The following is a 26618-nucleotide window of genomic DNA, read 5'->3' as shown; positions in this document are numbered from 1 at the left end:
TTTAAGACTTACTAACTGTACAGTGGTCTTTAAGCAAATCCAATATAGCACATAGCAGATCTATGGTCAAGTTTATGAAAGCCTCTCTCAAATATTCAAAGCTATATTATGCCTGGAACTTATGCCTTGAGGTGGGTAAGGAAAATAAGAGTGGCCACTAGCCAATGATTAATTGATTCTAGGACACAAAAGGTAGGTTGGCTCCCTTGCCTCAAGGGGAGACAACTCCAGTGCCATTCATCCTCCAGAGCTCCCGGTGGGATCAGGCAGAGACAGACTTTTTAGCTCAGCACCGTCCAAAAGAAAACTAATGTGAGCCACATACATTAATACAATTTAAAATATTTTGGTAGCCACATTTTTTTAAAGTTTTAACATTAAGAACTATTTTTTAAAGTAAACAGGTAAATAGTAAAAAAAAATTTTAATGTAAAAAGAAATAGGTAAAATAAGTTTTTAAATTATCTATTATTTACCAATATATTCAGATTATATCACTGTAACATGCAATAAAAATTATTAATGAAATATTTTACATTTGTTCATTCTGTCTTTGAAATCCATTATGTATTTTTTTAACATCTTTATTGGAGTATAATTACTTTACAATGTTGTGTTAGTTGCTTCTGTATAACAAAGCGAATCAGCTATATGTATACCTATGTCCCCATATCCCCTCCCTCTTGCGTCTCCCTCCCACGCTCCCTATCCCACCCCTCTAGGTGGTCACAAAGCACCGAGTTGATCTCCCTGTGCTATGCGGCTGCTTCCCACTAGCTATCTATTTTACATTTGGTAGTGTGTATATGTCCATGCCACTCTCTCACTTCGTCCCAGCTTACCCTTCCCCCTCCCCGTGTCCTCAACTCCATTCTCTACGTCTGCGTCTTTATTCCTGTCCTGCTCCTAGGTTCTTCAGAACCTTTTTTTTTTTTTTAGATTCCATATATATGTGTTAGCATACGGTATTTGTTTTTCTCTGACTTACTTCACTCTGTATGACAGTCTCGAGGTCCATCCACCTCACTACAAATAACTCAGTTTTGTTTCTTGTTATGGCTGAGTAATATTCCATTGTATATATGTGCCACATCTTCTTTATCTATTCATCAATCGATAGACACTTAGGTTGCTTCCACGTCCTGGCTATTGTAAATAGAACTGCAGTGAACCTTGTGGTACATGCACAAGTCTGTTCTTTATGTCTGCAAGTTTTGTTTCTGTTTCACAGACATGTTCATTTGTGTCATATTTTAGATTCCACATCTAAGTGATATCATATGGTATTTATCTTTCTTTTTCTGACTTACTTCACTTAGTATGATAATATCTAATATGGCCATTCTGCCTGGTGTAAGGTGGTACCTCATCGTAGGGGTTATTTTGGTTTTTCTTTTTTGCGGTACGCGGGCCTCTCACTGTTGTGGCCTCTCCAGTTGCGGAGCCCAGGCTCCGGACACGCAGGCTCAGCGGCCATGGCTCACAGGCCTAGCCGCTCCGCGGCATGTGGGATATTCCCGGACCGGGGCACGAACCCGTGTCCCCTGCATCGGCAGGCGGACTCTCAACCACTGTGCCACCAGGAAAGCCCCTCATTGTAGTTTTGATTTGCAAGAAACAGCTGATCTTTAATCACTCGATCCAACAAATTTTTCTTTTCTTCAGAGGTTTTTAAATCCTAGATCAAAGTTAATGTAATAATTCTGGACTGTACTTTGTTTTATATATCACTTCACATCATTATGAAAATAAAAGCTTTAAAAGATTAAAAAAAAGAAATAGTTGATCTATATTTAGATTTCATTAAACTCACAGTTTAAAAAATGGAATCAAGTGTCCATTTTTAAAGTTTAAATTATAATTAAATAAAATTTAAAATTCAGATCCTCTGTTCCACACACTATCCACACTTCAAGTGGTCAGGAGCCACATGTAGCTAGTGTCTGCCATACTGTACAGTGCAGCTTTAGCTCAGCTTTGCTCAGCTTCTTCCCTGCCCCACCCTGCTTCTTTCACCGTCTCATAGGCTGAACTAGAGACGACTCCTTCAGTAAATCACTAGCACAAGAACTCCCATCTCAGGATCTGCTTCCAGGGAACCCAACCAATCTATATAGACTATAATCTATTCCTCTCTTGGAGATTTGTAATACAACTTAGCATTTTTAAAGCACTGACTGAGAGATCCTCCAGTAAAGAATCCTGTTTTAAAATTTTAATCTAAAGTTCTATAAATTTATGTAACTGATTTTTCTCACAGAAGAGCTCTTAACATCTCCAAGAACACTAGTTTCTCAAGGAGCAGTTTGAGGCTGTACTAGAACATTATTCTCAAGCAATTTCAAAGATACTTGGATAAATAAGACTACAGTATATTAAACGACCACAAAAAAAAAGGGAAATACATATGTAAAACTACAAAACTGTCAACAAATATTTCTTTAGTATAGCATCATGAAATACAGTCCAAGCTCTGCCAACTAGCTGGGTGACCCTAGGCAAGTCATTTTTTCTTTCTAGGCTTAAGTTTCTTCAACTGTATAATAGCAATAACAGTATTAGCTACTTAACACAGTTATAGTCAGGATTAATATCAGTGTCCACTATTGTGATCAACACTTTTTATGTGCTATCTCACCAGGATGCATAAATACTAATATTATTATAGTTGCTTTTGTTATCATTAATACTAGATAGGCACTATGGAGATGTAACTTCTCTACCTTCTGTATATTAATGCCAGATAAATCTCCCTAAAGCACAGATACAGTCCTGTCACTGTCTGACTCAAAATTTCCTTTGATGCCTCCGTGTCCTCACTTTGCTTCAATGATCTCCAAAATCTATCCCAAATCTATCATCACAAGTTGATTTCCCACTTTGCTTTCCATGCATCCTGTGCAATCAATGATCAGGCTTTAAGGAGTTCCAACATTGGATGACCATATTAAAAAGGCTGAACCAAAAAGGAAATTGAGAGGAAGTAGCTAAAGAGTTAAAGAGGGAAAATCAGGACTGTGTGGTACTCCATTATTCAAGGAAACAGGGTGTTTAAGAAAGAAGCAAATAATCAGCTGTGTCAAATGTGCTGAGAACTCAAATCTGATGATACTAGAGACATAAAAGTTTGCAAAAGACTTGTGAAAAAAAGATGAGTTCCATTTATACATGATAAGTATAAGGTAACACAAAAAAAGCCAAAAAGTAACAGTAGTGTTGACCACAGTATGTACCACTTCTCACTGGAGAAAAAGTGAATAGTGTTTCAACAAGTGTGTTGAGAATCACGCATTCCCAAGAATGACCACTATTTGCAGGAGTGAGTTGAGCATGATTATCAATGTGTTAACATAGAAAAATGATTTAAAAGGACTCAGAGTTTGGCAGTGGAGTTTTATATGATAACTGAAAGTTGTCACCAAAGCAGTTATAATTAAAGTCATGAGAATGAAAATGCTCCCCCCAAAAAAAAGGAGAGAAGAGAGGACAGAGAAGACCAACACTAAGACTTAAGAAGAATCGTAGGAGACAAGAGGAAGAAGTCCACAAGGAAAAAGAAGGGGGTTGTGGAGAAGTATTAGGTCAATTTAGTGTACAACGTCTTAAAAGAGAAAAGGATAAAATTTCGAGGTGAAAACATAAATGCCAAATGCAGCAGATGAGTTGAAGAGAATTAAAATTGTGCAAGTTAGAGGGGCAGAGTCAAGATGGCGGTGTAGGAAGATGCAGAGTTTGCATCTCCCCACAACTAGGGCACCTGCCAGTGCTGGTGGGGGACCTCGACACCCAAGGAGACAGGAGGAACCTGTGAGCAAACTGGTAGGACATGAGGGGACTGAGGGGGGAGGAGAAGTGGAGGCCGGACAGAACCAGTGCCCCTGAGGGGTGGCTGAGAGCGGGGAGGGGTTCCCATGCCTGGAGAGACCCTCGGGGGCTCGGATCAGGGGAGAGCGCCCAGCGTTTCCCCTGCCCAATCAGCCAGGGAAGTCTGCCTGGCTCTCGGGTCAGGTCCTACGCCCTCAGAGGCCCCCTCTGGGCTACGTTGGTCCTGGGGGAGTAGAAGGGAGGCCGGGGGGAGAACAGGAGAGGCAGGTAGGAGGGGCCTCCAGGACCAGAGGAGTGGGAGAGGAGCAGAGGTTGTTGGCCCTAGCCACTCAGGCTCGGGAAGACTGCTGGGCTCCCACACCATGTCCCAAGTGTTCCAAACCCCACACTCCTAGGCCACATTGGTCCTGGGGGCATAGGAGGAGGCCAGGAGGAGGACAGGAGAGGCAGGCAAGAGGGGCCCTCCAGGACCGGAGGAGCTGGAGAGAAGCAGAGGGCATTGGCCCCACCCACTCGAGCCCGGGAAACCTGCTGAGCTCCCAGACTGGGTCACCTGCCCTCCAAAGCCCCCTCCAGGCCGCATGGGTCCTGGAGTCATAGGAGGGAGGCCGGGGGGGAATAGGAGAGGTAGGCAGGAGGTGTCCTCCAGGACCAAAGGAGCAGAGAGCACTTGCCCCACCCACTCAGGCCCAGGAAGCCTGCTGGGGTGGGGTCCCGCGCAGGTCCCAGGTGGGGTCCCCTGCCCCCTGAGACCAAAGCTCCTGTGGTGGGAGCTCCAAGTCCAAACCACTGGACTAACAGAGAACCTCAGACCCCAGGGAATATTCACTGGAGTGCGGTCTCCCAGAGGTCCTCATCTCAGCACCAAGACCCAGCTGTACCCAAGAGCCTACAAACACCAGTGTTGGAGGCCTCAAGCCAAACAACCAGTAAGACGGGAACACAATCCCACCCAACAACAACAAGAAATGAGATGGCGAAAAATATGTCACAGATGAAGGAGCAAGGTAAAAACCTACAAGACCAAATAAATGAAGATGAAATAGGCAATCTATCTGAAAAATAATTCAGAGTAATGATAGTAAAGATGAACCAGAATCTCGGAAATAGAATGGAGGCACAGATTGAGAAAATACAAGAAACGCTTAACAAAGATCTAGAAGAACTAAAGAAACAGAGAGGAACAACACAATAACTAAAATGAAAAATACACTAGAAGGAATCAATAGCAGAATAACTGAGGCAAAAGAATGAATAAGTGAGCTGGAAGACAAAATGGTGGAAATAACTGCCGAGGAGCAGAATAAAGAAAAAAGAATGAAAAGAATTAAAGACAATCTCATAGACCTCTGAGACAACACTAACCTCACCAACATTCGAATTATAGGGGTCCCAGAAGAAGAAAAGAAAAAGAAAGGGTCTGAGAAATATTTGAAGAGATTATAGTGGAAAACTTCCCTAACATGGGAAAGGAAATAGTCACCCAAGTCCAGGAAGCGCAGAGATTCCCATACAGGATAAATCCTAGGAGAAACACACCAAGAACATATTAATCAAACTAACAAAAATTAAATTCAAAGAAAAAATACTAAAAACAGCAAAAGAAAAAGTAACATACAAAGGAATCCCCATAAGGTTATCAGCTGATTTTTCAGCAGAAACTCTGCAGGCCAGAAGGGAGTGGTGGGATATACTTAAAGTGATGAAAGAGAAAAACCTACAACCGAGATTGTTCTACCCAGCAAGGATCTCATTAAGATTTGAAGCAGAAATCAAAACATTTTCAGACAAGCAAATGCTAAGAGAATTCAGCACCACCAAACCAGATTTTACAACAAATGCTAAAGAAACTTCTCTAGGAAAGAAACACAAGATAAAAAGAAGACCCCCCCAAACAAACCCAAAACAATTAAGAAAATGCTAACAGGAACATACATATCAATAATAACCTTGCATGTAAATGGGTTAAAAGACACAGACTGGCTGAATGGATACAAAAACAAGACCCATATATATGCTGTCTATAAGAGACCCATTTCAGACTTAGGGGCACATACAGACTGAAAGTGAAGGGATGGAAAAAGATATTCCATGCAAATGGAAATCAAAAGAAATAGCTGGAGTAGCAGTACTCGTATCAGGTAAAACAGACTTTAAAATAAAGACTGTTACAAGAGACAAGGAAGGACACTGCATAATGATCAAGGGGTCAATCCAAGAAGAAGATATAACAATTATAAATGTTTATGTACCCAATGTAGGAGCACCTCAACACATAAGGCAAATGCTAACAACCATGAAAGGGGAATCAACAGTAACACAATAATAGTAGGGAACTTTAACACCCCACTTACACCAATGGGCAGATCATCCAAACAGAAAATAAATAAGGAAACAGAAGCTTTAAATGACACAATAGACCAGATAGATTTAATTTATATTTATAGAAGACTCTACCCCAAAGTGGCAGAATACACTTTCTTCTCAAGTGTACATGGAACATTCTCCAGGATAGATCACATCTTGGGTCACAGATCAAGCCTAGGAAAATTTAAGAAAATTGAAATCATATCAAGCATCTTTTCTGACAACAACGCTATGAGACTGGAAATCAATTACAGGAAGAAGACAGTAAAAAACACAAATATATGAAGGCTAAACAGTATTTAGTGCAGTACTAAATAATCGAGTGATCACTGAAGAAATCAGAGAAAAAATTTTAAATACATAGAAACAAATGACAACAAAAACACAATGACCCAAAACCTACAGGACGCGGCAAAAGCAATTCTAAGAGGGAAGTTTAAAGCAATTCAATCTCACCTCAAGAAACAAGAAAAACCTCAAATAAACAATCTAACCCTATACCTAAAGCAACTAGAGAAAGAAGAACAAAGAAAACCCCAAGTCAGTAGAAGGAAAGAAATCGTAAAGATCAGAGCAGAAATACATGAAATGAAGAAAATGACAGCAAAGATCGACAAAACTAAAAGCTAGTTCTTTGAGAAGATACACAAAGTTGATAAACCCTTAGCCAGACTCATCAGAAAAAAAGGGAGAGGACGCAAATCAATAAAATTAGAAATGAAAAAGGAGAAATCAAAACTGACACTGCAGAAGTACAAAGGATTATAAGAGACTATACAAACTATATGCCAATAAAATGGACAACCTGGAAGAAATGGACAAATTCTTGGAAAGGTACAATTCTCCAACACTGAACCAGGAAGTATTAAAAAATATAAACAGACCTATCACCAGTAATGAAATTGAAACTATAATTAAAAATCTTCCAACAAATAAAAGTCCAGAACCAGATGGCTTCACAGGTGAATTCTATCAAACATTTAGAGAAGAGCAAACATCGATCCTTCTGAAACTCTTCCAAAAAACTGCAGAGGGAGGAACACTCCCAAATTCATTCTACAAAACAACCATCACCCTGATACCCAAACCAGAAAAAAGATATCACAAAAAGAAGAAAATTATAGACCAATATCACTGATGAACATAGATGCAAAATCCTCAACAAAATACTAGCAAACAGAATCCAACAACATATTAAAAGGATCATACACCATGATCAAGTGGGATTTCATCATGATCCCAGGGATGCAAGGATTCATCAACATATGCAAATCAATCAATGTGATAAACCCTATTGACAAATTAAGGAATAAAAACCATATGATCATCTCAACAGATGAAGAAAGAGCTTTTGACAAAACTCAACACTGATTTATGATAAAAACTCTTCAGAAAATGGGCATAGAGGGAAGCTACTTCAACATAATAAAGGCCATATATAACAAACCCACAGCAAACATCATACTCAATAGTGAAAAACTGAAAGCATTTTCACTAGGATCAGGAACAAGACAAGGATGTCCACTCTTGCCAGCCTTATAAAACATTCTTTTGGAAGTCTTAGCCATGGCAATCAGAGAAGAAAAAGAAATAATAGGAATCCAAATTGGAAAAGAAGAAGTAAAACTGTCACTATTTGCAGATGACATGATATTATACATAGGAAATCCTAAAGATGCCACCAGAAAGCTACTAGAGCTAATCAATGAATTTGGTAAGGTAGCAGGATACAAAATTAATGCACAGAAATTTCTTGCATTCCTATACACTAACAATGAAAAATCAGAAGGAGAAATTAAGGAAACTATCCCATTTACCATAGCAACAAAAAGAAAAAAATACCTAGGAATAAACCTACCTAAGGAGACAAAAGACTTGTACTCCAAAAACTATAAAACCCTAATGAAAGAAATCAAAGATGACATAAACAGATGGAGAAATATAACATGTTTTTGGATTGGAAGTATCAATACTGTGAAAATGACTATACTACCCAAAGCAATCTACAGATTCAATGCAATCCCTATCAAACAACCAATGGCATTCTTCACAGACTTAGAACAAAAATTTTACAATTCGTATGGAAACAAAAGACTCCAAATAGCCAAAGCAATCTTGAGAAAGTATAACAGTGCTGGAGGAATCAGGCTCACCGACTTCAAACTATACTATGAAGCTACAGTAATCTAGACAGTATGGTACTGGCACAAAAACAGAAATACAGATCAATGGCACAGAATAGAAAGCCCAGAGATAAACCCACGCACACAGAGTCACCTAATTTATGACAAAGGAGGCAAGAACATACAATGGAGAAAAGACAGCCTCTTCAATAAGTGATGCTCGGAAAACTGGACAGCTACATGTAAAAGGATGAAATTAGAACACTACCTAACACAAAAATAAACTCAAAATGGATTAAAGACCTAAATGTAAGACCAGACACTATAAAACCCTTAGAGAAAAATAAAGGAAAAACAATCTTTGACATAAACCACAGCAAGTTGGTACTGATGAACCTAGTGGCAGGGCGGGAATAAAGACGTAGACATAGAGAATGCGCCTGAGGACACGGAGGGGGTGGGGGAAGCTGGGGCGAGGTGAGAGTGGCATCAACATATATACACTACCAAATGTAAAATAGATAACTAGTGGGAAGCAGCCGCATAGCACAGGGAGATCAGCTCCGTGCTTTGCAACGACCTAGAGGGGTGGGATAGGGAGGGTGGGAGGGAGGGGATATGGGGATATATGTATGCATATGGCTGATTCACTTTGTTGTACAACAGAAACTAGCACAGTATTGTGAAGCAATTATACTCCAATAAAGATGTATTAAAATAAATAAATTAATTAGAAAATTAAAAGTAAATAATAAATTTGTGCAAATTAATTGTATTAAACAACTAGGTCAAAGCAGAAAAACAGACAAGGTAAAATAGCATTAGGAGTTAAGAAGAAAGTACTATAGACTAAAAGGAAATGCAATTTCTATTCAATATTTGCCAGCCATCAGGCAGGGGTAAGCTAATATGAGTGAAAAAAGAACCAGTAAAAAGGAATATGAATGTACAGCCTACATTCATAAAAAAAAAGATAATTGTAGAATAAAAGTCTCTCAAGAGAGGAGAAGGAATGAGCTAGGATCCAAGTAATGATTGGACAGATTAGTTTTAAAGTGTAAAAAGGAACACCACTTTCTTTGAAACTGAAGAAAGAGATGAGAAGAAAAAGTCAAGGACAGAAATTCTAAGATACTTATTGCTGACCCTGAGAAACTGTTAACAGCTTAATGCACTCTTTAACACTTGAGTTTGAAACAAAACAATAATGTTCAGACCTGTTTTCCATGAGCATAAACTTTTTTTTTTTTTGGCTGCACAGCATGCAGGATCTTAATTCCCCGACCAGGGATCGAACCCGTGCCCCCTGCAGTGGAAGCACGGAGTCTTAACCACTGGACCGCCAGGGAATCCCCAAGCATAAACTTTAGATTACTTGTCAGCATTACACCTACTCTGTTACCTTTACACACGCTTATGAAATAACTACAGCACAGTACCATCCCTCTAGCAAAGTGCCACACTAGCAAAGCTATGGCTAATATATGAATCATGCCTTTGATTTCAGACTCTACTAGCTGAGGTTTCAGACCAAATTTTAGTTTCTAGGACTCATCACTTACAAATTAATCTGTTAACATGCATTTAATCTCTGCTCCTGTCTTTGAATTATACATCAAAGTAAACGGTATATAGGTTACAGAATTTCTCTTACTTTCAAAACTGACATGACTGGTATTTCTCAAAAAATCAGTCTGTCTGTATGTCATAGGTCCAGCATACCAAGTGATTGAAATTGAGATGGCTGCACACACACATTAAGTACTTCCCAACTGCCTACACAACACTTCAAGATAGGTGACTCTGAAGAGTTTGCTGAGGATATCAAATGCACCATAAGAAAAGTCTGCTGCTGGGATTAACAAACTACTATACATAAAACAGATAAGCAACAAAGATTTACCGTATAGCACAGAGAATTATATTCAATATCTTATAATAACCTATAATGGAATACAATCTGAAAACATATATATAACTGAATCACTTTTGCTGTATACCTGAAACCAACACAATATTGTAAATCAACTATACTTTAATTAAAAAAAAAAGTCTGCTGCAGATTTTTCAAGTGAATGCTAAGGGATGCCATGTTGAGTGTTTTCCAGCAATTAGTAGTTTACAAGCAATGTAGCTAATTAGCTCATCAGTCTTCAATGGAAGTGTTTCCATAAACATTCTGCCAGCTACAAGACACCATGCATGCATGTTAAAATGTGTTTGAACAAGAGTTCATCATCCTCTTTCTAATGAAGAATGAACTGCAATTCCTAAAGCACACTGTACTTGGCTGAAAAGATTATAGTATTCGTGACTTTATACTTATCTAAGAACACTCTTATAATAACAGTTAAATACACACAACATCAACATAGCAATAGATGGAAATAACAAGGCAGCAGCTGTTGCCTTTGAAACCATATATAGGCTGTGAGAAAGTGGTGGTAAATACCAAACATTTTATCTAAGTCCTAACTGCAACATGGTTGAGCAGAGTGGTTGGGGCTAACCTGTTACTTAGGGATGGTTAACTAAAAATGAACTGCTATTTTCTTTTATTAAAAAATGTTCCATTGGGAATTCCCTGGTGGTCTAGTGGCTAGGACTCCGAGCTCTCACTGCCAGGGTTCAATCCCTGGTCAGGGAAATAAGATCCCCGCAAGCCATGTGGCATGGCCAATCAATTAATCAATCAGTAAAAGGACTAAAATTTTAAAAAAAGAGAGAAAGAAAATGTGAAAACCAACCAAAAATAAAAAAAGTGTTCCATAGATCTGAGTTTCAAAAGATAAGATCTTTCAACTCAGGTCACCCAAAATGGACACCAATAAATTTCCTTAAATCTCTACTTCCCCTAGGAAACAATTTATTTCCCTCTATAAAAAAAAAATGCATTGAATAATCAGGAAGGCAATAGGTACCATTTTAAAGGTTCAATATTGTAAATTCTATAATGGCATTTGTTGTTTGAGTACTCAAGTATTCTGATAGGAAGACTAATTACACTTTCAAGATACAATTTTCCAGGAATAACCGTTTCTAGAAATAATTGTTTTCTCTGACTAATATGGATGATAGTAAGTCTTCATTCCTAATTCCTGCTGGGAAAAAAAAGTGCAAACCTAGGGTTTTGCAAATCATGAAGATAAAGAACTATGGAAATGTAGAAAGAGGGATAACTTTTTTAAATACCCTGAATACATATATTATGCACAAGAGGAATGCGTACATTTTCCTTGTTTACTTCTCACTGGGAAGGGAGATAGTCCCCTAGCTACAAGCCACATCATCTACCCTGCTAGAAATACTCATGAGCCATGCAAAGTGGGGCAAGTTGTCAGCTGCTGCTGGCCTAAGCTTTACAAACATGCCGTTAGGCACCTACATTAGTAGACTAGATAGCATAGCATTTCTTTTAGTATAAAATACCATAGCCCATATTTGAGAAGAGCTATATGAATTAGAGGACCCCTGATGGATTAAAAAGCTCCTCATTTATTGGCACATGGTGGCCTTGGTGGAGGCCCACAATTAAAAATAGATAGGGAGGTTGAGGAAGATGGCGGAAGAGTAAGCTGCAGAGATCACCTTCCTCCCCACAGATACATCAGAAAAACATCTACACGTGGAACAACTCCTACAGAACACCTACTGAACATTGGCAGAAGACCTCAGACCTCCCAAAAGGCAAGAAACTCCCCACGTACCTGGGTAGGGCAAAAGAAAAAAGAAAATACAAAGACAAAAGAATAGGTACGGGACCTGCACCAGTGGGAGGGAGCTGTGAAGGAGGAAAGGTTTCCACACACTGGGAAGCCCCTTTGTGGGCGGAGACTGTGGGGGGCGGAGGCGGGAAGCTTCGGGGCCATGGAGGAGAGCGCAGCAACAGGGGTGCGGAGGGCAAAGCAGGGAGATTCCCGCACAGAGGATCGGTGCCGACCGGCACTCACCAGCCCGAGAGGCTTGTCTGCTCACCCGCCGGGGCGGGCGGGGCTGCGAGCTGAGGCTTGGGCTTCGGTCGGAGCGCAGGGAGAGGACTGGGGTTGGCGGTCTGAACACAGCATGAAGGGGGCTGGTGCGCCACAGCTAGCCGGGAGGGAGTCTGAGGAAAAGTCTGGACCTGCCGAAGAGGCAGGAGACTTTTCCTTCCCTCTTTGATTCCTGGTGCACGAGGAGAGGGGATTAAGAGCACCGCTTCAAGGAGCTCCAGAGACGGGCGCCAGCCGCGGCTAACAGCGCGGACCCCAGAGACGGGCATGAGACGCTAAGGCTGCCGCTGCTGCCACCAAGAAGGCTGTATGCAAGCACAGGTCACCCTCCATACCTCCCCTCCCGGCAGCCTGTGCAGCCCTCCACTGCCAGGGTCCCGTGATCCAGGGACAACTTCCCCGGGAGAACGCACAGTGCGCATCAGGCTGGTGCAATGTCACGCCAGCCTCTGCCGCTGCGGGCTCACCCAGCATCCGCACCCCTCCCTTCCCCTGGCCTGAATGAGCCAGAGCCCGTGAATCAGCAGCTCCTTTAAACCCGTCCTGTCTGAGCGAAGAACACACGCCCTCAGGCAACCTACACGCTGAGGCGGGGCCAAATCCAAAGCTGAGCCCCGGAAGCTGTGAGGACAAAGAAGAGAAAGGTAAATCTCTCCCAGCAGCATCAGGAACAGCAGATTAAATCTCCACAATCAACTTGAGGTACCCTGCATCTGTGGAATACCTGAATAGACAACAAATCATCCCAAATTGAGGAGGTGGACTTTGGGAGCAAGATATATTATTTTTTCCCCTTTTCCTCTTTTTGTGAGTGTATATGTGTATGCTTCTGTGTGAGATTTTGTCTGTATAGCTCTGCTTTCACCATTTGTCCTAGGGTTCTATCCAATGGTTTTATTTCTGGGTTTTTTTTGTTTGTATCTTTACTTTTTAAAAAAAATATTTTTCTTGATAATTATTTATTTTTTAATTTAATGACATTATTTTATTTTATCTTTATTTTATCCTCTTTCTTTCTTTCTTTTTTTTCCTCCCTTTTATTCTGAGCTGTGTGGATAAAAGGCTATTGGTGCTCCAGCCAGGCATCAGGGCTGTGCCTCTGAGGTGGGAGAGCCAAGTTCAGGACATTGGTCCACAAGAGACCTCCCAGCTCCACGTAATATCAAATGGCAAAAATCTCCCAGAGATCTCCATCTCAACACCAAGACCCAGCTTCACTCAACGACCAGCAAGTTACAGTGCTGGACACCCTATGCCAAACAACTACCAGGAAAGGAACACAACCCCACCCATTAGCAGAGCGGCTGCCTAAAATCATAAGTCCACAGACACCCCAAAATACACCACCAGACATGGACCTGCCCACCAGAAAGACAAGATCCAGCCTCCTCCACCAAAACACAGGCACTAGTCCCCTCCACCAGGAAGCCTACACAACCCACTGAAACAACCTTAGCCACTGGGGACAGACACCAAAAACAACAGGAACTACGAACCTGCAGCCTGCAAAAAAAAGGAGACCCCAAACACAGTAAGATAAGCAAAATGAGAAGACAGAAAAACACACAGCAGATGAAGGAGCAAGGTAAAAACCCACGAGACCTAACACATGAAGAGGAAATAGGCAGTCTACCTGAAAAACAATTCAGAATAATGATAGTAAAGATGATCCAAAATCTTGGAAATAGAATAGAGAAAATGCAAGAAACATTTAACAAGGACCTAGAAGAACTAAAGAGGAAAGAAGCAATGACGAACAACACAATAAATGAAATTTAAAATACGCTAGAAGGGATCAATAGCAGAACAACAGAGGTAGAAGAACGGATAAGTGACCTGTTACTTGCCTAATATGGGAAAGGAAATAGTTAATCAAGTCCAGGAAGCACAGAGAGTCCCAACAGGACAAATCCAAGGAGAAACACGCCAAGACACACGTTAATCAAGCTATCATTCATGAAGAACCTAGGGGTAAGAAGGGAATAAAGACACAGACCTACTAGAGAATGGACTTGAGGATATGGGGAGGGGGAAGGGTAAGCTACGACAAAATGAGAGAGTAGCACAGACATATATACACTACCAAACGTAAAATAGATAGCTCGTGGGAAGCAGCCGCATAGCACAGGGAGATCAGCTCAGTGGTTTGTGACCACCTAGAGGTATGGGATAGGGAGGGTGGGAGGGAGGGAGATGCAAGAGGGAAGAGATATGGGAACATATGTATATGTATAACTGATTCACTTTGTTATAAAGCAGAAACTAACACACCATTGTAAACCAATTATACTCCAATAAAGATGTTTTAAAAAAAATAGATGGGGAAATATTTTAGCAGTGGCAGGATTCCAACAAATTTGCAAGTCCGCTCCCATCTGACATACATAAATACGAAGAGCACAATACATGTTTCCAACGGCTGGCTCTGGTAGGCACAACCTGCCAAGACTACTGATGTTAGACTACACGTTCCAGCTCCAGAAAATTTAAACCAAAGTATCAATATATGGGGATTTGATAGGTGCTGTGCTCCACCTGTGTAGGCACCTTGGTTTGTATGGCAATATACAAAAGAGTTGAATTGTAACCTTTCTCTGAACACTCTTGAAATCTCAAATTAATTATCCCTTTATACATTAAGGGACCCATACTTTTATATCTAAAAATGTGTAATTTTTACTAAGAATCTAAAAATGTGTAATTATTAAGATAAAGCAGTTAATGTTTACGTGAGAAAACTAAATATTATTTTTAAATGTTCTAAGGAAAAAGACTCTGATTTAACTGACAAATCTTTAAGACTTTTGCTAAATCCAGATGGTTAGTTATCTTTTTTCCAAACAGCAAAACTAATAATATCTTTGTTTATTAATTATCTCTAGAATTTATTATGAAAGGCAGTTCATGATGTTAACAAAACTTCAAACTGTAGTTATCCCAGCTGCCACAATAGACCATATATCACTATACTTATCTTTCTATATATTAGAAAAAGTAGCATCTTTAGAATTAGAGACCTGAGAACAGCACATATTCCTAAATGTTTATGAATAGAAAGTATGTATAATCTCTGTTAAAACAATTCTTTGTTCTTTGCAATTTTGTATATTAACAGCAAATGCCATATACTGTGTCACATCACTTTTGTAAAATCTGTTTCTAACATAAGCCAAATAAAGTACCATAATCTTACCATTATAAGGATCCCAAAGAAACAGGCCATGTGTGTTTGCATGTCTCAAATGTTTCCCTCTTTTTAAAATTACTATCCAAAGTTTCATTTCAGAGGTAATACCTCAAGAAGTGCCAATCTTAAAATGACAACTGCATTTCTACACACTCACAACACCAGAAATATAATTGATTTGAGTTCAGAAACATACCCATATGTAAATGGAACTTTGGCATTTGACTAAAGTGATATACCAAAACTGTTTTTCAAAATAATTGTACCTATTTACATTCCCATAAGCAATGTATAAAAGATACTATTGCTTCAAAGTCTTTGTAACACGTTAGACTTTTAAATTTTTGCCAGTTGAATTGTATAAAATGGTATCTCATTTGCATGTCCCTGATCATTAATGAGGTTGAACATCTCTGTATTTTTGTTGGTGCTTATTCTTCCGTAAAAACCTTTGCATGTCCATTTTTCTTTTGCTTTTCTTTTTGATCTATGAGAGTTCCTTATGTGTTCTTGTTATTAATCCCTTGTTGTGTTTATGCCAATATCTTTTCTAAGAGTGTCTTTTCATTTTCTTTAAAAATTTTTTTGATGTAAGAAAGTTCTTAATTTTGGTATAATAAAATGTCAGTCTTTTCTTTATAGTTTTTTGTTTCATGTTTAATAAGTCCTGTTGAACATCCAAAGCCTTAAAAATATTCACCCTTATTTTTCACTGAGTTTTTAATTTTTAGATCCTAAATCCACCTGAAGTTGACTTTTTTGTATACGATTATAAGAAACCAAATGGCAGAGAGACTGAACAAGAGAGAAGCCAAAAAAATGGCAGCTGAGACAATGAGATGTTAAGCAAAGAATTTTTCTCTCCTTCAGGAAGTCAGAGAGATAAAATTGGAGTTCTGAGACTGCCTAAGATGAAATGTCCTGTTAAATATCTTATGCTTTCAATTGAGACCTCTGAGATGCTACACCCAAGAGTGAGGGCTGGCTAGAAATAGAATAATCTTTAAAAATTAATTCTAAAATTTTCATCCACAATGCCCAGCATTTGATCAAAAACTATCCAAGACACCAGGAGACAAAATCAGTTACTTTAAAAACCAAAAGGAAAAAACAGACAATAGAAACAAACCTACAGGAGAGCCACATATTGGACATGTCAGATACAGAAATTAACTGTAATGGAGATGTTCAAGAAAAGTAATGGCAAGACAAAATTTCAGCAGGGAACTAGAATTTGGAAAGAAATTAAAGAAAACTATTTTCACAGATATAAAAACTATTTTTAAAAAACAAATGAAAATTAAAGAAATAAAAATGCACAACAAAGTGAAAAATTCACTGGATGGACTTAAAAATAGACTAGAGAAGTAAGGAAAAAAGTATCATGAATTTGAAGATAGATTTAAAATTAAAATGTTTTAAAGTACCATTTACAATATCATTTAAAAAATGAATTACATGTTTTTGAATCAGAAGACTCATTACTATTAAAATGTCAGTTCAGCACAAATTGATCTATAGATCCAATTTAATCCCAATCGAAATCCCAGCAGGCTTTTTTGTAGAAATTGAGAAGTTGATTCCAAAATTTTGTGGAAATGCAAGGGACCTAGAATAGCCAAATCAAAATAATTTTTATTTCAATACTTACTATGATATACAGTAATCAAGACAATGTGTTATTGCTATAAGGGTATGTGAATCGATGGAACAGAAGAGAGTTCCAAAGGAGACTCACACAGATATTGTCAACTGATTTTCAGTAAAGGTGCAAAAGTGATTCAATTGAGGAAGAGTAGGGTTGTGAGTGTTTTTTTCAATAAATGGTACTGGAACCAAGAAACTTCCATATGCATCTATATGATATTGGATTAATTTTATTTCCATATGAAAAAAAAGTGAATCATGATCCCTAATTCATACCATTCATAAAAATTTATTTCCAGATGGATTGTAAAGGTAAAACAATAAAGCCTCTAGATAACAATACAAAAGGATATCTTCCTCACTTCGTAATAGGCAAAATTTTTTACAAAACAGAAAAATCTCTACCCATAGAGGAATAAAATGATTAACTTGAATTTATCAAAATTACTTCTGAATATCAAAAATGCTTAAATTAATGAAAGGGAGAAGATTTTTTAATATCTACAACTAAAAAAAGACTCATAACAAGAACAAATTAAAACTACAATGGGTCTCCCAAGGCAATAGAAATAAAAGCAAAAATAAACAAATGGGACCTAATCAAACTTATAAGCTTTTGCACAGCAAAGGAAACCATCAACAAAACGAAAAGACAACCTACAGACTGGGAGAAAATATTTGCAAACAATGCAATCGACAAGGGATTAATTTCCAAAATATACAAACAGCTCACACAACTCAACAAAAAAACAAACAACCCAATCAAAAAATGGGCAGAAGACCTAAACAGACATTCTCCAAAGAGACATATGGATGGCCAATAGGCACATGAAAAGATGCTCAGCATCGCTAATTATTAAAGAAATGCAAATCAAAACTACCTTCACACAGGTCAGAATGGCCATCATTTAAAAGTCTACAAATAACAAATGCTGGTGGCACAGTGGTTAAGAATCCGTCTGCCAATGCAGGAGACAAGGGTTCAATCCCTGGTCCAGGAAGATCCCACATGCCACAGAGCAACTAAGCCCATGTGCCACAACTACTGAACCTGTGTGCTACAACTACTGAAGCCCATGCACCTAGAGCCCGTGCTCCACAACAAGAGAAGCCACCTCAATGAGAAGCCTACACACCACAATGAAGAGTAGCCCCCACTCGCCGCAACTAGAGAAAGCCCATGTGAAGCAATGAAGACCCAACGCAGCCAAAAATAAAAATAAATAAATAAATTACTTTTAAAAAATAAATAACAAATGCTGGAGAGGGTGTGGAGAAAAGGGAACCCTCCTACACTGTTGGTGGGAATGTAAATGGTGCAGCCACTCTGGAAAACAGTATGGAGATTTCTTTAAAAAACTAAAAATAGAGTTGCCAGGTGATCCAGCAATCCCATTCCTGGGCATACAACCAGAAAAAACTCTAATTCAAAAAGATACATGCACCCCTGGTACTTTCTGGTGGTCCAGTGGCTAAGACTCAGCTCTCCCAATGTAGGGGTACTGGGTTCGATCCCTAGTCAGGGAACTAGATCCTGCATGCCACAACTAAAAGATCCCACATGCCACAATGAAGACCTGGCGCAGCCAAATAAATAAATAAATGTTTTTTTAAAAAAAGATACATGCACCCCAATGTTCATAGCAGCACTATTTACAATAGGCAAGACATGAAAACAACCTAACTGTCCATCAACAGGTGAATGAATAAAGAAGAGGTAGTATGTATATATAATGGCAGCCATAAAAAAAGAATGAAATAATGCCATTTGCAGCAATATAGATGGACCTAGAGATTATCATACTAAGTGACATCTCAGAAAGAGAAAGACAAATACCACATGATATCACTTATATAGGGAATGTAAAATATGATACAAATGAACTTATTTACAAAACAGAAACAGACTCACAGATACAGAAAACAAACTTATGGTTACCAAAGGGGAAAGAGGGTGGGGGAGGGATAAATTAGGATTTTGGGATTAGCAGATACAAACTACTATATCTAAAATAGATAAACAACAAGGTCCTACTATATAGCACAGGGAACTATATTCATATCCTGTAATAAACCATAATGGAAAAGAATATGAAAAGATATATATGTATAACTGAATCACTGTGCTGTACACCAGAAGCTAACACAACACTGCAAATCAACTATACTTCAATTAAAAAATAAAATAAAGAAAAAAAACTGTAATGGGATACCACCACACACACTTTAAATTAAAACACTGACACTTGTTAACACCAAGTGAGCAAGAATATAGAACCACTGGAATTCTTATACCTTTACTGATGAGGGTGTCAACTGGAAAATCCACTCTGGAAAATTGCTTGGTACCATCTATTAAAGCTGAGTGTATACCTTATGACCCAGAATTTCTTTCCTAGGTATAAACCCAACAGGAATGTCTACATTCATGCACCGAGAGTAATGCATACATAATAGCAATGTATATTAAAGCCAAAAACTGGAAACAACTCAAATATCCATCAACAGTAGAGTGGATAAATAATTATGAACTATTCATCAATGAAAACAAATGAACTACTATATGGTAAGACATATTGTGCAAAAGAAGCCAGGCTCAAGAGACTACATACTGTATGATCCCACTTACATAAAGTTCAAAAAGAAGGGAAAAAAACTAACTTATGTAATAACCAGGATAATGGTACTTGTGAGGTGAGGGAGTAGTAAGTGGCACAGGGGTTGCTTCTAGGGTTCTAGTAATGTTCTATTTCTTGATCTAGGTGGAGGTTACATTAGTGTATTCACAATGAAAATGTATTGAGTTGTTCATGATAATATATGCACTTTTTGTATATATGTCATTCTCAATAAACCACTAAAAAACTATACATATTGTATAAGCAATTGTGTGACTTAGAAGCAATGTCTGCTGTAGGGGAGCAGAGGCTACACAAAGGTAGTAAATATGCTATAGGCAAAATATATACTCTAGACATTATAAATAATTCTTAGCTAATTCCTAGATAACTGTATTGTGAATATGCTAAAACTATTTAAATAAATACCAGATTTAATACTTAACCATTGTATAAGACCATGAGTGACCATATATAATCACTACGTGGACGTTTTCTGGATCTTGACAGTTTCACCTTTCCTTTCACCATTCCCCCCCGCCACCCCGCAATACTATCCATACCTATCTTCTACAAGCATATTCTTTAGGCAACCAAATGCCCATTTTATTTATCACTTTGACTCTCTAAAGCCAGTAAAGGCAGTAAAACAGAATAAAAGAGAATCCTATAATAAGGCTATACAAATTACACTATATTTTTATTAGAAAAAAATTCTAAATTACTCTCAAAATTCTTCTTCTTGAAAATAAGTCAATATATATATAGATAAAAATATCCTCTACTTCCAATATTTTTCACTTTTTCAAATGCATTAAACTTATCATTTGCTCTTTACTAGTCCTTCACATTATACCACTAGACAAAGCCCTTAAAAAAAAAGGAAAAAAAAGAATGAAAGCAGGAAAATTTTAAACTATGTTTCCAGCATCATACAGAATTGCTTGGATCAGAACTCATTCTCCTGATACTTCAACTCCACCACTGAGCTAAAATTCCTTCCAAGTTTTAGAGAACAGTGCTCTTACTGTCACCATCTCTGCTAACCATAGGATAAGCATTGGCCATTCCCCAAATTCCAGAACCACTTGCCATTTCACTGCTTTCTTCCTACACTCTAGTGGCAGTAGTTCAATTTGGCAGCTTGTCAAAAAGATTCAGAGTATAAAGCACTTGGTGATCTTTAACCAAATGTATTTGTTGTGTATACAGCATATGCCATATATATGTATTTCACACATTATAACAGAACATAGTGAAGGACACACTGCATAATCCTAGAATCGAAAGACTTCTCTTTGAGAACTTTTCCTTAAAATAATTTACTTTTATTGAGCTAAAAGTGTTGATTGCTTTATTTTAAAACAAGCAAATACCATTTCTTGACAATTATTACAATTATTGTTCCCTTCTAAGAAAGACCAATGGCTTACAAATTTATTGCCACGTGGCTTGTGGAAACAATATTGTCAAATAGATCACATTTTCTGAGAGAAGCAGTACCAAATAGGGTTCATATTCCTTCCAAAGACTTAGCAAAGGAACCATGAGAGATAATTTTTCATAAAAGCAAAGATAAAACTATTATAAATGTTTATAATATAAAATGATAAAATGATGCTTAGATTCCTTTTTTATTTAATAAACATTTATCAGGTGTCTGGTATATGTCAGGCATTGCTAATCAAATAGACTTGGTGCTTGCCACCTTGAAGAAACTGAGTTTAGGGAGTTCCCTGGCCGGCCAGTGGTTAAGACTCTGCACTTCCACTGCAGGGAGCATGGGTTCAATCCCTATTCGGGGAACAAAGATCCCACATGCCACGTGGTGTGGCCAAAAAAAAATGCAAGAAATTGAGTCTACATTTATTGAACAAATAATCAATGTCTGGTGTGTGGGGTGGTAAGTGCTATGAAAGAGGGATGCCTAGTCTGTCAGGACATAGAAGAAGGGCATCTATATCAGCATCAAGGTGTCAGTAAACACTTCCTGTGAAAGATGACCTGGGCTGAGTTTGAGTTTTGCTACGTAAGAACTGGCTGAGTGAAAAGGGCAATCCAGGTGAAGGGAATCCCTGGTAACAGGCAGAGAAGCATAAATCAGTATGTACCATTCAAGATGCTATGAGTCCTTACTTGGAAGAAAGTTTGAGAGGGGAACAGAATCAGGAAATGAGAAGGGAGAGGATAGTAGAAGCCAAATCATGGAATGTTGTGGTTTAAAAGTTTGAACTTTATCCAGAAAGACAGTCCCCTAATCCTTCAAAGGTTACTAAAATGATTTTAAGCAGGGAAGTAAAATGAGTATATTTTCATTTTTAAAAAACATGTTTGGCTTTGGTATAGGACAAGGCTAAGGCAGTAATCCAGAATTCAGAAGGCAACATTAGGAATGGAGATGAGAGAACAGATCTGAGATAGAATTTGTTGAACTTGGAGGCTAATTGGAAGAGAGGGTAGAATAAAAATGAAGAGTCTAACTGACTTGGTAACTAAGTGGATGGTGGTACCAAAGCAGAGAAGATAGGAGAAAGAGTGGGTCTGAGGTGGTAGGGAGCAGGGAGGAATGATGAATTTATTTCAAAATATCTTAGGCATTATTGTTTTCTATATATTGTCCAAAGAATCCCTTTAATATATAAATCATATATAACTATAGCAAAAAACTCCCCTGTATTTGACGTAAGGTTTATTGTGGCTAGTATATTCATTTTAATTAGTTAATTAGCAAAAATTTCCTGATTTTCATAAAGTTATGTTTGGGATGGGGAGAGGAAAATTTTGAACACCCCGCAGTCTCTTTTACAAAGCTGAACAGGAAAATTTGCTTCCTTATCCTCTCAAAATAGTTCCTAGCAGCAAGCTGATGTATAAAATCATTCCATTAACTAAAGAATATTGTGCAGTTCTTTATAAAATAGCCTTCAAATGAGACATTCATTATAATAAAACTGTTCAAGATATCAAAAGGTGAAATATACACTTTTATTATGTAATATTTTTGTGTGTGTGGTTTTTTTTTTTTGAGTGTAGTTGATTTACAATGTTGTGTTAGTTTCAGGTGAACAGCAAAGTGATTCAGTTATACCTATGCATATATTCATTCTTTTTTAGATTCTTTTCTTATATAGGTTATCACAGAATATTGAGTAGAGTTCCCTATGCTATATAGTAGGTCTTTGTTGGTTATCTATCTTATACATAGTAGTGTGTTTATGTTCATCCCAAGCTCCTGATTTATCCCTCCCCACTACATTTCCCCTTATTATGTAATGCTAACATAGCAGCAACATGAGTTATACATAGTTTATGCAAAACAATTTTTATGTTTAGGAAATCTAAACCTCCAGAATAATGAAAAAATAAAAAATGTACCTCTGAGGTGGCCAGGTCTGAAACTTCCATCTCCAACTGTTTACAAGGAACTTTATAATTTGTTTATGTATGGGAAAATATGTCTTCAGCCTCATTAGTTACTTCTCATTTTATGACAAAAATTGTACATTTCTCTTTGTTTATTATGGATAAACTATGGCATGAGGGGAACTGAACAACTAAAGGAAGAACCAGGAGGGGGGTCTGAGTTTTGGAGCTGCCTAAAGAGCCACTCTGCCTCCAACAGCTAGCTCCTCAGAGCTCTACAAAAGACTAACTAAACTCAAGTCAACTAGAACACAACACTCAAATCTAATTCGGTAACTAACATCAGGAGTGGTTTGCTCCTGAGCAGAGGACCAGAGTACTCACTTTCTTTGCGAACGTCCTCAAGTGCCCCAGTAAGCTCTTCCTTTAAAACTGTGGCTTCTTGAGCAATCTTCTCTCCCTTGTCTAATAAATTCCAAGTTGCTTCCTCCACAGAAGCTAGAAGGACTCTGGCTCTTTTAGAACGTCCTTTTTTCCTGTTGGAAGGATTCTGGGGACAATTTACAAGTGTAGTAACCTAAAATTGGAAAAATACAAGTCACTCATTAGACAAATTGTGAGAGGAACACAGCCCTGGGATATCATAGCCCAGAACAAAAGGAAGTATTTCTTAATAACATGATTCATTCCCAACACTACTGGTGCATTCCCAAAAGTCAGGTCAAGGCACCAAGAGCAGTATTACCAGCGACCACAGAGTTCCTAACTAAAGACAGGAAGGAAGGGAGGGACGGGGGGAGTGAGGAGGGGAGGAAGGAAGGGGGGATAGAGATTGAATCTCACCAAGTTTTACTATTGGACCAATGCAAAATACACAATACTCAATATATATTATTTGATATACATATAGCAAATGATTATTTATATCACTTTGTAGCCAGCAATCTATATTAAGAGGGAGGCAAAAATAATAATAATTAAGTCAATAAGTATTAATATATGTAGGTTAAGAATAGAGATTACTAATGTTGGGGCGGGGGGTGCAGAACCACTCTGAAACATGTAAAACAGTGGTTACTTCAGAAGGACAAAACCCAAATCCTTACTACGATCGACACTCTGGCCCTCTGTAAACTCTTTTACCTGTCTCCCACACTCCCCCCAAATCAGTTGGCCTCTCAAGCAATCAGGTCCTCCTCAAAGTGCCCTATCAAGAGGCCTTCCCTGACCACCCCAATCCCCACCCTCTCCCACTCTGTCCCCTCACTACACATTATAATTCTTCAGAACATTTATAGAGCCTGACATTTTTTATTTGTTCATGTATGTTTATGGCATCCTTCTAATACTAAAATGTAAACTCCATGAAAACAGGAAATGTGGTTTGTTCTCCCTCACTCGAACAATCACAAAGTAGTTGTTCAATAAATATTTCTTATATTAATGGCTTAATGAATGGGGTAGTTGAACAGAGGGACGTTTTGATGTCTATATTTTGAATTGCCTGAATATGTTAATAATGAGCATGTATTACTTCTGTAAATTTGTTTAAAATAAGAATAAACTCATGGGACTTCCCTGGTGGTACAGTCATTAAGAATCCACCTGCCAATGCAGGGGACATGGGTTCAAGCCCTGGTCTGGAAAGATCCCACATGCCACAGAGCACCTAAGCCTGTGTGCCACAACTACTGAACCTGCACTCTAGAGGCCACGGGCCAAAACTACTGAGTCTGCGTGCCACAATTACTGAAGCCCACACGCGTAAAGCCCGTGCTCCGCAACAAGAGAAGCCACTGCAATGAGAAGCCCATGCACCGCAACAAAGAGTAGCCCCCACTTGCCACGACTAGAGAAAGCCCACTCACAGCAATGAAGACCCAACACAGCCAAAACTAAATAAATAAATAAAATTTTATTTAAAAAATTAAAAGGATAATCTCATGATAAGAGCATTGTTTGGAGATAGAAATTAAGCACTTATATTTGGAAACAAAACCTTATACAAAATTACATTGTGAAAAATATCCATTTCTTAATTAAACCTTGAATCCCAAGAAAAAAATTTGGTTTACATTTTCATAAGCAAACCTGGAAGATCCCCATTGCAGAGGAAGAAAGAAAAAAAACTTTTATCCAGTATTTAAAATTATGTATAGCTGATTCACTTTGTTATAAAGCAGAAACTAACACACCATTGTAAAGCAATTATACCCCAATAAAGATGTTTAAAAAATAAAAAAAATAAAAAAAATAAAAAAAAATAAAAAAAAGGAAAAAAAATAAAATAAAATAGAAGACCTGAAACTCTTATTGAAAGCTAGGCTGGCGCATGTCATCAAATAGCCTAGGCTTTTAACAAATATGCATCACATCTGTGACAACAGACTATACATAATCCTTCCTGCTCTGCAGTCCCTGGAGATTTTGCTTGTTTATTATTAATGGAGCATTAAGTATTTGTTTATTTGGTTATCTGGACCCAGTTCTTAGCCAGGAACTGAGAAAGAACTTACAAGCTATGGGGGAAATATGTGGATGAAAATTGTTTTTGTCTGCTCTGCTATTCCCTTCCCCCATCCAAAAGACCCTCTTCTTTATTCTAATTTGCTTTATTCCCATATTCACAACCCAGACTGGAGTTCCTTGTAGCAAGCCTTTATTTCCTTTCTTGGAAAATGAGAATAACCATATTACCCTATAAGATTATATGAAGTTTAAATAATATAAAGTGTTTTTTAAGATGCATAACATGACACAAAATTTGGATGCCATTTAATGTGTGTTTTCTAGTCCATTCCCCATGGAAACCTTGTCAAAGATGTTCTCTCTGGGTCTACCCATATCTTGCTCTTAGGGTCCCCTGTGTTAAATGTGATGAAGTCAATTAACAAAGCACATTCTATGTGCTTTACCAGCAGTCAAGTAGGGCCATGTGTCTTTATCATGCATTATGTAAAGATGATAATAAGTCTGATTTATTACATGGGTTTTCACATATTCCAAAAGACGAATATCTCGCTATTATCAATCTAATTTATATATCAAGAGTTAAAAGATACTTGCCCAGATAAAGACAAATTATAGCACCTTGTTTAAAACCTTTGTCTAAAACGAACAATAAGTATCATTGTCTAAAATCTTCCTTCAGAATTTATTTTAAGTGCCACAATTCATGACGCTTCCCACTGAACATTCCTCTATTGTTCTTTAGATCCTCCAAGCACCAAATGTTTTCCATAGAATAGCCTGAGCTTTGAAATTAAAATGAGCATTCCAGAAATGCTTCGTTCCTTATAATAAATGCCAGAGAAGTAAGAAATGTGAAAAGAACATTGTATAAGAACATTGTGCTTCCATCAAAAAAAAATGCAATTGCAACTTGTTCAAGTTTAAGCTGTCTTCTTTTTAAATACCCCAACATACAATAGTTATTTAATATTGATTAAACTAAAGTCATGATGCTTTCAATGATTCATTTTATTTCAGAAAGTAAATA

General features: G+C 38.0%; 1 protein-coding gene across 1 annotated transcript in view; it reads right to left on the bottom strand.

Moving 5' to 3' along the window:
- The window catches only part of CTNNA3 (catenin alpha 3), a 1528699-nt gene that overhangs the window by 1472692 nt on the left and 29389 nt on the right, over positions 1-26618 (bottom strand). Inside the window, 1 exon segment of the mRNA XM_024765510.1 lies at positions 23504-23696. Coding sequence (XP_024621278.1) covers positions 23504-23696 — 193 coding nt within the window.

Source organism: Neophocaena asiaeorientalis, unplaced genomic scaffold (assembly GCF_003031525.2).
Source record: "Neophocaena asiaeorientalis asiaeorientalis breed wild unplaced genomic scaffold, Neophocaena_asiaeorientalis_V1.1 scaffold31, whole genome shotgun sequence".
Classification (NCBI taxonomy): Eukaryota; Metazoa; Chordata; class Mammalia; order Artiodactyla; family Phocoenidae; genus Neophocaena; species Neophocaena asiaeorientalis.
This window is presented reverse-complemented; position numbering and strand designations above follow the sequence as displayed.